Source organism: Oncorhynchus keta, chromosome 4 (genome assembly GCF_023373465.1).
Source record: "Oncorhynchus keta strain PuntledgeMale-10-30-2019 chromosome 4, Oket_V2, whole genome shotgun sequence".
In the NCBI taxonomy this organism is placed as follows: domain Eukaryota; kingdom Metazoa; phylum Chordata; class Actinopteri; order Salmoniformes; family Salmonidae; genus Oncorhynchus; species Oncorhynchus keta.
The window spans coordinates 65,526,289-65,540,044 of NC_068424.1; the positions used below are offsets into that span (position 1 = coordinate 65,526,289).

At 40.9% G+C, this 13,756-nt stretch overlaps 1 protein-coding gene across 9 annotated transcripts in view; it reads right to left on the reverse strand.

The window, feature by feature from the left end:
* The window catches only part of LOC118380753 (phospholipid-transporting ATPase IA-like), a 196,579-nt gene that overhangs the window by 66,036 nt on the left and 116,787 nt on the right, over window positions 1-13,756 (reverse strand). For all 9 annotated transcript variants that reach the window (XM_052512694.1, XM_052512691.1, XM_052512732.1 and 6 more), the window contains 3 exons: window positions 12,900-12,972; window positions 1,696-1,801; window positions 34-116 (listed from right to left, as the gene is read on the reverse strand). In XM_052512694.1, the coding sequence (XP_052368654.1) occupies window positions 34-116; window positions 1,696-1,801; window positions 12,900-12,972 (262 nt within the window). The remainder of the gene's footprint in view (window positions 1-33; window positions 117-1,695; window positions 1,802-12,899; window positions 12,973-13,756) is intronic.

Here is a 13,756-nt window from a genome sequence, read left to right on the forward strand (position 1 = left end):
TATATTTATATGTATTCTGCTGCATCTACTTACCGCTTGAATGATGACACTGTCTGGGGTTCTACCGGAGAACACAAAGCCCAGGTTCGCTGCTGCCCTCACCAGAGCCCCTTCGTCTGTATAACCAAAGGAGAGCCCAAGTTAGGGTTGGAGATGAGAGGTGCACCAGAACAGTAACACAAGTATCACAGAGACATGAGATGACCAAGAGATTTGGTGTCTAACTAAGCACTAAGAATTTTGTTCTAGACCGCAAAAATGATCATACAGTTGTTTATAAACGAGTGCTACAACCACTTTGTACATACGGAAAGTATTTAGAACGCTTCCCTTTTTCCACAGTGCTACGTTAAAGCCTAATCCTAAAACGGATTAAATTATTTTCCCCCCTCATCAGTCTACACACAAATCAACCATAATGACATAGCAAAAACTGAATGCCAAGACTGTGCAAAGCTGTCAAGGCAAATGGGGGCTACTTTGAAGAACCTCAAATATAAAATATATTTAGATTTGTTTAACAATTATTTGGTTACTACATGATTCCATATGTGTCATTTCATAGCTTTGATGTCTTCACTATTATTCTACAATGTAGAAAATAGTAAAAAATAAAGAAAACCCTTGAAATTAGTAGGCATGTCCAAACTGCGCGTGCACACACACTATTTTATATTGTATTATACAGGGCGCATTTGGAAAAGAGACTTAGGTCTCAATGTCATCCCTGTCAAAATAAAGGTTAAATAAAATAATGACATTCTATCCATTCATCACATCTCCTCTTTTTGTCTGGATCACAAGGAAACAAGGCCAGAGTGGAGAATACACTCTTAATTATGAAAAGTGGATAAGTTCTGCAGATTCACTGAGGTAAGCGCCACTTTAAATATTTCAAATGAACAAGCTCGACTTAGAGGGGGGGTGGGGGAGACAACCCCGGCAGATCAAATGAGGAGGATGCTTCAGAGGACCTTGTATTTCCATGGGTCGTGTTCATCAGTGTGTAACGTTGCAACAGAACACAAAAATGAGTGGTTCTTATGGGACCTATGGGTCAAGGTAGTGCCTAAATATTTTGGTCCGTTTTCTTCCATTTTGGTGCCTATTGAACCACTTCAAAACATCTAGCCTTGGTGCCTGTTGAACACGACCCTGCTCTCTACCACTACAAAACACCTGGCCTTGTTGGCTCAAAGCATATAAAGTCAGAGTGGCCTTGTATAATATAATAGAGAATACTCAGGGTTAATGTGCATCCTTTTGTATTGTTCAGATGTCTGTTCCACTCCTGCACAACGACATTGCTGTCTTTTGTATACTGGTCACATCCCAGTTTGTGTCACTCCCATCATCAATAAGGTATTGATGTCATTAGTTGATATCAATGTGATGGTGTTGTCATATGTCTGCAGACGATACTGAGGTTTGAGGGGCTTTGCAAACAATGAGACTTAGGAACACAGGAAATTGAGGCATGACAATATAAGTGGTCGCCTAGAGACAGCCATTTATTCAACGTCAACTGGAGATCCTTTGCTTCTGTATTCTTATATTTGATTGGTAGATTGACTGACGGACGTTCTGTGACTGACCTGGCATTTCAAGCTATCATAAGGCTGTTAAAAGGCTATTAAGAGCGGTTGTAAGACTTTTACAGTGCAGTGCTGTGAGGTCAGGACTGGTGGGCCGTACCTGGTGAGGCAGCCTGGTAGACGATCGTATCGTCGGTGCGCTCGGGGACGGCCGTGTGACAGATGGCCAACATGGTCATGAAGTCCAGGATGACAGGAGCAGTGGGCTGCAGAGGGACAGGGAGGGAGGGGAAGAGAGTGAAAGAGGCAGGGAGGGAGAGTGAGGGGAACAGGGAGAATGAGAAAGGGGAGGGAGCGAGCGAGAGTGAGGAGACATGAGCATGACCAATTACCACTGGAAAATGATGACAAGACACCTGCAAATAATAGCCTATATTGACCGACTGATGATGAAACTGAATAAGACACTGGAAATCTCTCTTGCCTATAGCTGTAATTTCTTTATGGGAATAACTCTACCCTCAAAGGACTTGTCGGTCCCAGGCAATAATGACAAGTATAAACATTAAGTCCACAAGACTGCTTCGTCAGATCTTCTGTTCCTTCAAGAGCATATGTAGTAGCGCACGTTGAGTTCATGAGATGTTGCACAGTGCTGGGTTAGGAGTAGGGCTGCACCCCAAATGTTCTTGTTAGTCATTTAGTAGACACTCTTATCCAGAGCGCCTTACAGTAGTGATTGCCTATATATACATACTTTTTTCCCGTACTGGTTCCCGTGGGAATCAAACCCACAACCCTTGCGTTGCAAGCACCATGCTCTACCAACTGAGCTACACGGGACAGAGCCAAATCGCACCCTATTCCTTACATAGAGCACTACTTTACAACAGGAATAGGGTGCCATTTGGTATGCAGCCAGGGTTAAGGCAGAGAGAGTGGTGGAGCTGGAGGGCTGGTTGATGCTACTGGAGCTGGTTGATGCTACTGAGGCTCCGATCTGGGCTGAGATTGAATGAACACCAGCCTGGTGTCAGTGACCTCAGCCAAGAATGACAACAAAACCCCAAAGCAACAGCATGGATCTACAGTAGGGTGTAGTTAGTCAACAGCATGGATCTACAGTAGGGTGTAGTTAGTCAACAGCATGGATCTACAGTAGGGTGTAGTTAGTCAACAGCATGGATTTATAGTAGGGTGTATTTAGTCAAAGGCATGGATCTACAGTAGGGTGTAGTTAGTCAACAGCATGGATCTACAGTAGGGTGTAGTTAGTCAACATCATGGATCTACAGTAGGGTGTAGTTAGTCAACAGCATGGATTTATAGTAGGGTGTATTTAGTCAAAGGCATGGATCTACAGTATGGTAGAGTTAGTCAACAGCGTGGATCTGCAGTCGGGTAGGTTAGTCAACAGCATGGATCTGCAGTAGGGTGTAGTTAGTCAACAGCATGATTTTATAGTAGGGCGTATTGAGTCAAATATACACAGTAAATTCGGAAAGTATTCAGACCCCTCAACTTTTTCCACATTTTATGCTATGCTACAGGCTTATTCTAAAATGAATTTAAAACATGTTTTTCAATCATCAGTCAACACACAATAATAACAAAGCAAAAACAGTTGACGCTACAAGCTTGGTACACCTTTCTTTGGGAAGTTTATCCAATTCTTCTCTGCAGATCCTCTCAAGCTCTGTCAGGTTGCTGAACATCTACTTTCAGGTCTCTCCAGAGATGTTCAATCAGGTACAAGTCCGGGTTCTAGCTGGGCAACTCAAGGACATAGAGACTTGTCCCGAAACCACTCTTGCATTATCTTGGCTGTGTGCTTAGGGTCATTGTCCTGTTGGAAGGTGAATCTTCACCCCAGTCTGAGGTCCTGAGTGCTCTGGAGCATATTTTTTTTTTTTAAATCAAGCATCTCTCTGGACTTCGCTCCATTAATCTGTCCCTCGACAGCTGAAAAACATCCCCACAGCATGTTGCTGCCATGCTTCACCGTAGGGATGTTGCCAGGTTTCCTCCAGATGTGATGCCTGGCACTCAGGCCAAAAAGTTGAATCGTGGTTTCATCAGACCAGAGAATCTTGTTTGTCATGGTCTGAGAGTCTTATGTGCCTTTTGGCAAACTCCAAGTGGGCTGTCATGTACCTTTTACTGAGGAGTGGCTTCCGTCTGGCCATTCTACCATAAAGGCCTGATTGGTGGAGTGCTGAAAAGATGGTTGTCCTTCTGGAAGGTTCTCCCATCTCCACAGAGGAACTCTGTCAGAGTGGCCATCAGGATCTTGGTCACCTCCCTCCCCGTTTTGATACCCTTCCCCAGATCTGTGCATCGACACACTCCTGTCTCGGAGCTCTACGGACAATTCTTTCGACGTCACGGATTGTTTTTTTCTCTGACTGTCTACTGTGGGACCTTATACAGACAGGTGTGTACCTTTCCAAATCATGTCCAATCAATTGAATTTACCACAGGTATACTCCGAGTTGTAGAAACATCTAAAGGATGATCAATGGACACAGAATGTACCATTGCAAAGGGTCTGAATACTTATGTAAATAAGGTATTGTTTTTTATTTTTCATACATTTTTGCTTTGTCATTATGGGGTATTGTGTGTAGATTGATAATACATTCTATAATAAGGCTGTAAAGTAACAAAATGTGGAAAGGGGGATTTGAATACTTTCCAAATTCACTGTGCGCACACACACGTATCAAAAGTTCGGACACACCTGCTCATTCAAGGGTTTTTATAAATTTGTACTATTTTCTACATTGTAGAATTATAGCTAAGACAAAAACAATGAAATGAAACAGAATCATGTAGTATGCAAGTCTTAAAACATATCAAAATATATTTTATTTGAGATTCAACATAGCCACCCTTTGCCTTGACAGCTTTGCACACTTGGCAAACTCTCTCAATTGGGTTGAGGTCGGGTGACTGGAGGCCAGTCCTTCACTCTCCTTCTTGGTCAAATAGCCCTTAAAACAGCCTGGAGGTGTGTTGGGTCATTGTCCTGTTGAAAAACAAAAAGTCCCACTAAGCGCAAACCAGAGGGGATTGCGTATCGCTGCAGAATGCTGTGGTAGCCATGCTGGTTAAGTGTGCCTTGAATTCTAAATAAATCACTGACAGTGTCACCAGCAAAGCATCCCCACACCTCCTCCTCCATGCTTCACGGTGGGCACCACACATATGGAGATCATCTGTTTACCTACTCCGCGTCTCACAAAGATACGGCGGTTGAACCAAAAATCTCAAATTTGGACTCAGACCAAAGGACAGATTTCTACTGGTCTAATGTCCATTGTTCATGTTTCTAGGCCCAAACAAATCTCTTCTTCTTATTGGTGTCCTTTTGTAGTGGTTTCTTTTCAGCAATTTGACCATGAAGCCCCGATTCACGCAGTCTCCTCTGAACAGTTGATGTTGAGATGTGTCTGTTACTTGAACTCTGAAGCATTTATTTGGGCTGGATGAGAGAATGGCAAAAGTGTGCAAAGCTGTCTTTAAGGCAAAGGATAGGTACTTTGAAGAATGTCAAATATAAAAATGATTTTTTTTTTGTTTAACACTTGTTTTGGTTACTACATGATGCTGTGTGTTATTTCATAGTTTTGATGTCTTCACTATTATTCTACAATGTAGAACATAGTAAACAAAGAAAAACCCTGGAATGAGTTGGTGTCCAAACTTTTGACTGGTACTGTGTGTATATATACAAACAAATATTTATATTAGTTATACTATTTTGATATTGATTATGTAAGTTAAGCGTTTCACTGTTAATTGTGCATGTGACAACTTGAAAACCATAAAGGATGATATTTTCTGAAGGAAAACGGTGTGTTAGCTTCAGCTCTCTGAATAGCGTACATATAAATCATAAAAAATGAAAGCCTCCACTTATGTACTTCTTGTTCTGACAATCTGTATTTCAGCTACCCCTCATTTGTACCAAGAACTTCTCTATCATATGAAAACTCAAAGAAGGATTTGCCTATAAAAAACAAACACTTCACGCATTTGATTACTACTGCTTTTGTCATTATTGTCCTCGTGTCTGTGATGCAAGCTCTTTGAAGAGATATCGCCAGGCGGGGAACAGAGGAGCGATAAAAGAATAAAGCTGGAGAAAAATCAAAGGCCTTCTTCCAAATGAGAGTACACAGAGACTTTTACAGACCAGGTGGCTGTTTGGCCGCTCCGTCACAGCAGAATGCTAAATCTGGTTTGGGTGACAGGTAGAAGGGGTGTATGTGTGTGTGTGTGTGTGCACATGTGTTAATGGCAGAACAGGGAGATGGTCACATAAGAGGACAGAGAGGCCACTACAGACAGCTCCAATGTTCTGATTAGATGTGACAGCTAATAGGACCGACGCGACACTACTGGCTCGGTCCATGGCCCCCTGCGGGCAGCTTTGTAGCCTAATCTGTGTCATGGTGCCAGTGACAGATACTAATTGCTTCGGACGTGACCGATGCTGGAAGTTTAGCGGGACTTGCAGGAAGTCGTGTAAAGGGATTCTGCCTCCATCTCCCTGCCTTTTATCTCGGAGCACTAAGCAAACCAACCAGACACAGGCTGCATCCCAAATAGCACCCTATTCCCCTTTATAGTGCACTATTTTTGACCAGAGCCCATAGGTTGCACTATAAAGGGAAGGGCTGGGATTTGCCAGGGACCTCAAGATACAATATCATACTTTGGTGCTGACACGATATATGTATTGCGATTCTCAATGTATTGCGATTGGATATTGTGATTCAAACATATTGCTCACCATGTGTCTGCTGCAGAGGAACAGAGAGCCATAACTCGTTTTGATCAGTCAGGGAAATAAAAGTTGGCTTCCTATTTTTTTTTTAAAGATGGAAAACAAGCTATGAAGGAAAGATTCTGGAGTCTTGGTGCAGGTAAAGCCAACTAGCGCAAAAATATTGCGATAGTCAAAACTACACGATATATTGTAAAAAATAATATGCCGATATGTAACTATATCGATTCCCCCCACCCCCCTCACTAATATAGGGAATAGGGTGCCATTTGGGACAGCTAGACAGACTACTCCACGGCCTGAAAACATGACTCGAGAATTTGAAAAGCACCAGAGGGTGATATTTTTTTTTTTAGGTACCCCTGCGACCACTTGCTGCTGTATCCACAGGGTTTCCCACAAACAGCCAGGGGCTGAGTTAAACTGTTGTCAATGGCTGGGATTCATTGTGTTTAAAATGTGACCTCCGAGTACAGTAAGCCAAACACAGACGGGCAAAGGAGGAAGTGTTTGAATGTAGTGCATGGAAGAGGTGCTACGGTAAGGCTATCAGCCGTTTTAGCAGCTTTAGCACGGGTTTGCTGGTTTACGATTCCAGGTCTAATCTACTAATGTTGAGGCACTTAAACCCAAAACGACCTCAAGGGGCACAGTACTGTGGCTGGCCCTGTGCTCTCTCGAATATGGTAGTGTTAACAGCAGAGCAGAATATACATTTCCGATGTATTAGTTAGAGGTCGACCGATTAAATCGGGATGGACGATTAATTAGGGCTGATTTCAAGTTTTCATATCAATCTGTAATCTGCATTTTTAGACACCGATCATGGCCGATTACATTGCACTCCACGAGGAGACTGCGTGGCGGGCTGACTACCTGCTATGCAAGTGCAGCAAGGAGCCAAGATAAGGTGCTAGCTAGCATTAAATGTATCTTATAAAAAACAATTAATCTTAACAATCACTAGATAAACTAGTAATATTATCAACCATGTGTAGTTATCTAGCTTGTCCAGCATGGCATTTTAATCGATGCGGTGTCTTGTTAATTTATCATTGAATCACAGCCTACTTAACAAGCGTATTCGCGAAAAAAGCACTGTCGTTGCACCAATGTGTACCTAACCATAAACATCAACATCTTTCTTAAAATCAATACACAAGTATATATTTTTTAAACATGCATATTTAGTTAATATTGCCTGCTGACATGAATTTCTTTTAACTAGGGAAATTGTGTCACTTCTCTTGCGTTCTGTGCAACAGAGTCAGGGTATATGCAGCAGTTTGGGCCACCTGGCTCGTTGCGAACTGCGTGAAGACCATTTCTTCCTAACAAAGACAGCTAACTTCGCCAAACGAGGGATGCTTTAACAAAAGCGCATTTGCGAAAAAAGCACAATCATTGCACGAATGTACCTAACCATAAACATCAATGCCTTCCTTAAAATCAATACACAGAAGTATATTTATTTAAACCTGCATATTTAGTTAAAAGAAATTAATGTTAGCAGGCAATATTAAATTAGGGAAATTGTGTCACTTTTCTTGCGTTCATTGCACGCAGAGTCAGGGTATATGCAACAGTTTGGGCCGCCTGGCTTGTTGCGAACTAATTTGCCAGAGTTTCACGTAATTATGACATAACATTGAAGGTTGTGCAATGTAACATCAATATTTAGACTTATGGATGCCACCCGTTAGATAAAATACAGAACGGTTCTGTATTTCACTGAAAGAATAAACATTCTGTTTTCGAAATGATAGTTTCCGGATTTGACCATATGAATGACCTAAGTCTCATATTTCTGTGTGTTATTATATTATAATTAAGTCTATGATTTGATAGAGCAGTCTGACTGAGAGGTGGTAGGCAGCAGCAGGCTCGTAAGCATTCATTCAAACAGCACTTTCCTGTGTTTGCCAGCAGCTCTTTGCAATGCTTCAAGCCGATCAACTCCCGAGATTAGGCTGGCAATACTAAAGTACCTATTAGAACATCCAATAGTCAAAGGTATATGAAATACAAATGGTATAGAGAGAAATAGTCCTATAATAACTACAACCTAAAACTTCTTACCTGGGACTATTGAAGACTCATGTTAAAAGGAACCACCAGCTTTCATATGTTCTCATGTTCTAAGCAAGGACCTTAAACGTTAGCTTTTTTACATGGCATATATTGCACTTTTACTTCCTTCTCCAAAACGTTTTTGCATTATTAACCCAAATTGAACATGTTTCATTATTTATTTGAGACTAAATTTATTTGATTTATTTATGTATTATATTAAGTTAAAATAAGTGTTCATTGTTCATTCAGTATTGTTTTAATTGTCATTATTACAAAAAAATAGATATATATAAATATAAAAATTGGCCGATTAAATCTGTATCGGCTATTTTAGGTCCTCCGACAATTGGTATCGGCAATGAAAACTCATAAAATCGGACAACCTCTAGTATTAGTTAGACAAATAAAGTTGTTTTAGTAGAAGTACAACTAAGGCACAATATTCTAGTTCAGGTCGACTCAGGTGTTCCAAGAACAAGGAAGAGGACGCTGGTAAAATTAATGACAGCACCACCAATTCTACAAAGCAGGTTCAACTCCTGTGCTTTATGGAAGAGAGCTTTCATTCTCTACATGAGTGGCATCACATCACAACCTCTCCACACATGAAAAGGTCTCTTCAAATACCACAGGGGGTAAAAGAAAAATAACAAATATAAGTTTTCCATCCAAGCTTAGCAAATATATATATCTCCAAAAGAGAAGAAACACCAATAGCTCCCATACAAATACTGTTAATTAATTAATTAGGCCTAATTAATATAATACCGCCAGCGACCACTTCATTATCATCAACAAATCCTTACAGGGGATTGTGATTTACAAACAAGGAACCAGCGCTTGTTCACTTTGTATGTAATTAGCGCTCAGAGTTGGCAACGCACTACAGATATCTATATGCCATTAAAACGGATCCTACCCACAAACTCATTAACGGCGCCGAGGAGTTTGTGCTGTCACAACACGGCAAACATCACAGCAGGATTACATAGTCTCCCCGGGCGACACCGTGCTAGCTAGCCACGTAATCAGAAGTGACATCCTGCCTCCTATGCCGTCTGGTGACCCGATGACTCAACCAGCCAATCAATCATGGCTTTTTATCCAGCTCGCTTCTCACAGACAGAGCGATACACAGCTACGCTACAGGAGGTGGTTGCTGCCTTTGAGTGAATCCAGTGTTTGCAGGATTGAGGCAAATTTATTTTACATCGTTTTTTGAAGTTCAATAGCATGACACAGACTTGAACAAAGCGTGGAAGATAAAGTATGGCCACCTGCCTCGATGAATTCCACAAATAATATACGCTGTATAGCAAATGTTTTTATCCAGGCCACTTAGTGCCCAGCATGTAAAATGTTTTGTATGGGTGGCCCCAGCGGGAATCGAACTCAAAACCAAAGGGCCATGCTCTGCCAACTCAGCGACAAAAGGACCACAGTCAAGCAGTCAATTCCCCAACCCCACATGTGGATGTTTCAAAGGGACCACCAGAGTAAAATAGGAATAGATAAGTTCAGCAAAAAAAAAAAGAATCCTCTCACTGTCAACTGCGTTTATTTTCAGCTAACTTAACATGTGTTCATACAAATATTTACACAAAGAGATTCAACAACTGAGACAAACTGATCAAGTTCCACAGACATCTGACTAACAGAAATGGAATAATGTGTCCCTTAAGAAAGGGGGGGGGGGGAATGCACCAGAATTGCCAGTTCTTGCTGTGAGATGATAGCCCACTCTTCCACCTAGGCACCTGCAAGTTCCCGGACATTTCTGGGGGGGAATGGCCCTGGCCCTAGCCCTCACCCTCCGATCCAACAGGTCCCAGATTTGGGCTCTTCGCTGGCCATGGCAGAACACTGACATTCCTGTCTTGCTTGAAATCAAGCACAGAACGAGCAGTATGCATGTTCATTAATTGTTTATGGTTCATTGAACAAGCATTGGAAACAGTGTTTAAACCCTTTACAGTGAAGATCTGTGAAGTTATTTGGATTTTTACGAATTATCTTTGAAAGACAGGGTCCTGAAAAGGGGACGTTTATTTTTTTGCTGAGTTTATTTAGGGTCATATACATTCAGTTAAATTTTTTGCCCGATTCAATTTTGTTTTTCCCAAATTCTATTTTCTGTTTTGTTGATCCAGGTTACCATTTCAGGTTTTTGCTCTCAAAAATCACACTTTTTTCAAATATAAAAAATAAATTTGATGTTGAGGACATAACTATACTTAAACCACATCAAGAAACCACTTAATGTTCTACTAAGCTAACATATGGAATTGTTTTAAGATGGTCATACCAAGCAAGGATCATTTAGCTATAAAAAAATAAATTACCAAATTATTTGATGACATGTTGAATTTGGCCTTACTGCTATTAGCCCATAGACATGCATTGAATAACAGATTCATACATGGAAAAATAGTTAGTAAAACATTTTATCAAAAGGAAGTTGGTTTTCAAGTGTCTATATCGAAAAGATAAGAAACCTTTTTTTTTTTAAGTATTATGTTTTTTTTTACCCATATTTAACAAACAAAAATTGGCACTAAACTACTTCCATATAAACTGAGTGTACAAGACATTGGGAACATATATCAATTCCTAATATTGAGTGGCACCCCCTTTTGTCCGAGTCGGGGCATGGGATCTACAAGGTGTCGAAAGAATTCCACAGGGATGCTGGCCCATGTTGAATCCAATGCTTCTCACAGTTGTGTCAAGTTGGCTGGAGGTCCTTTGGGTGGTGGACCATTCTTCATACACACGGGAAATCACAGCAACGTTGCAGTTCTTGACACACTCAAACCGATGTGCCTGGCACCTACTAACATACCCCATTCAAAAGGCACTTCAATATTTTGTCATTGCCCATTCACCCTCTAAATGGCACATATACACAATCCATGTCTCAGTTGTCAAGGGTTAAAAATCCTTCTTTAACGTCATTAGCATACTGTTTTTTGTCCGGAACTTCGGATGACTGACGTGACCAAAGTAAACTGCCTGTTACTCATGCCCAGAATCTAGGATATGCATATACTTGGTAGCATTGGATAGAAAACTGTTAAAATAATGTCTGAGTATAACAGAACTGATATGGCAAGCAGAAATCCGAGGAAAATCCATTCGTATTTTTTATTTTTTTTAGTTCACAGGCCACTTCAATGCTTGCGATAGGATCCAGATTGCAGTTCCTATGGTTTCCACTAGATGTCAGTCTTTAGAAAGGGTTTCAGGCTTCTTTTTTTTTTAAATTAGTGAATAGTTGGAAAAACTAGAAGTTGTCTCCCATTAGAAATGTAGTCTTGTTGGAGCGTGAATGAGGTGCGCGCACTTTGTTATTTATCTTCCATGTTGAACATACTATTCTCTGTCTTAAATAGTATGGTTTATTTAGATATTAGAGTACCTGAGGATTAATTATAAACATTGTTTGACTTGTTTGGATGAACTTCACTGGTAACTTTTTGGATTCGTTTGTATGCATGTTGAACGAGTAGATTACTGAAACAAGCGCACCAACTAAATGGACATTTTTGGGATATCAAGAATGACTATCGAACAAAACAACCATTCATTGTGTAGCTGGGACCCTTGGGATTGCAAACAGAGGAAGATCTTCAAAGGTAAGTGATTTATTTAATCGCCATTTGTGATTTTGTGACGCCTGTGCTGGTTGAAAAAGTATTGGTGTGGGGCGCTGTCCTCAGACAATCGCATGGTATGCTTTCGCCGTAAAGCCTTTTTGAAATCTGACAACGCTGTTGGATTAACAGGTAGTTTCGCTTTTAAATGATGTATGACACTTGTATTTTCATGCATGTTTAATATTATTTTGAACTTCGCACTCTGCAATTTCACCGGATGTTGTCATAGGTGTCCTACTAGCGGTTAATGCGCACAAACAGGGTTTAACCTGTCTCCTCCCCTTCATCTACACTGATTGAAGTGGATTTTACAAGTGACAGCAATAAGGGATCACAGCTTTCACCTGGATTCACCTGGTCAGTCTATGGCTTGGAAAGAGCAAGTGTTCAAGATGTACTGTATATACTGTACATACCACATTCATAAGTAGGAACAGGGTTCGGTGCAATTCAGTCCATTCAGGAAGTAAACTGAAATTCCAATTCTCCTCAAAGCATTCCTATGACGACAATGTAGAATTTAAATTGGAATAACATAACTTGACAGAAACATTTATGAAATGCTTATGTACTGGTTATCAATGTGGTATGTACACACATATCTACCCAGTCAGTGAGGCCCACTAAAGAACAAAAAAGCAGGGTTGGGTTCATTAGGTACCAAGAGCAAGAAAACCGACAGCCACAAGGATGGACAAAAAAACCTGCTTGCACTTCCTTTTCCATTGCAAAATGCTTTAATACATGTCCCTACTGTTCACGACCCACGCCTGACATCTCTCCTAACGTCCTCCTGCACACCCCACCACTGCAAGTGGGTGGTGGGGAACCCTAGTTACTTACGTGATTACTTTGGAGGTTTTCCAGCAAGCTGGGGTCATTAAATCCGGCCTCCTCAGACGACTGTGTGCTGTGGCTGTGAATGAGAAAAAAGGACACTGGTGAAAAAAACTAACACTACACCGACAACACAAGAGCATAAGTAAAGGGGGAAAAAAACTGATCAAGTTTAGTAATTGAAAAAAATTCTCCAGAGAGTATGAAATAATTGGAGACTGCATGAAGAGTTTGTGTGTTGGGAATTATTTAAATTGCAGACAGATGTGAAGCTGGTCCCGAGGGCTTGTATATACAGTTACAGTGATGGCCAACAGGGATTCTGTACCATGTTGACAGTAAAAACAAAAAAACATTTGGGAAAGCCAGCAGCCAGAGCTGGCATGAAATGACTCCATAATGCACCAGACGCAGGGGAAACGGGAGAGGGGGTGGATTATTAAGTTGCGCAAGCCTGGAGTCCCTGGTGACTCTCAACTTCTGGGTAACATTAATTCATTTGCCTCCCACTCACACATGCAACCCCCATCCCCCTCCTCATCTCCAAGAATCCCTACATGACCTTTTGGTTTTATCTCAATAGAAACACAATGCAACAGAGTCGGGTTAAATTGGCAGAGAAGAAACCGTAACCAGACAAGAATCCTTGACAATAAGTATTTCTTTCAGCAGAAAAAATACTAAACAAAACACTAAATATTTAACAATCATACAGGAGTCACTACCGCAAGAAAACACAACTTTGTGTTGGTATTGACTATTTCGGGTATGACAATTGACATATTTTCCACTTTTACAAATCACCGTTATAACAGAACTTTCCGTTGGCATTTTCAACAGATATACACTCAGACATCTAGTAA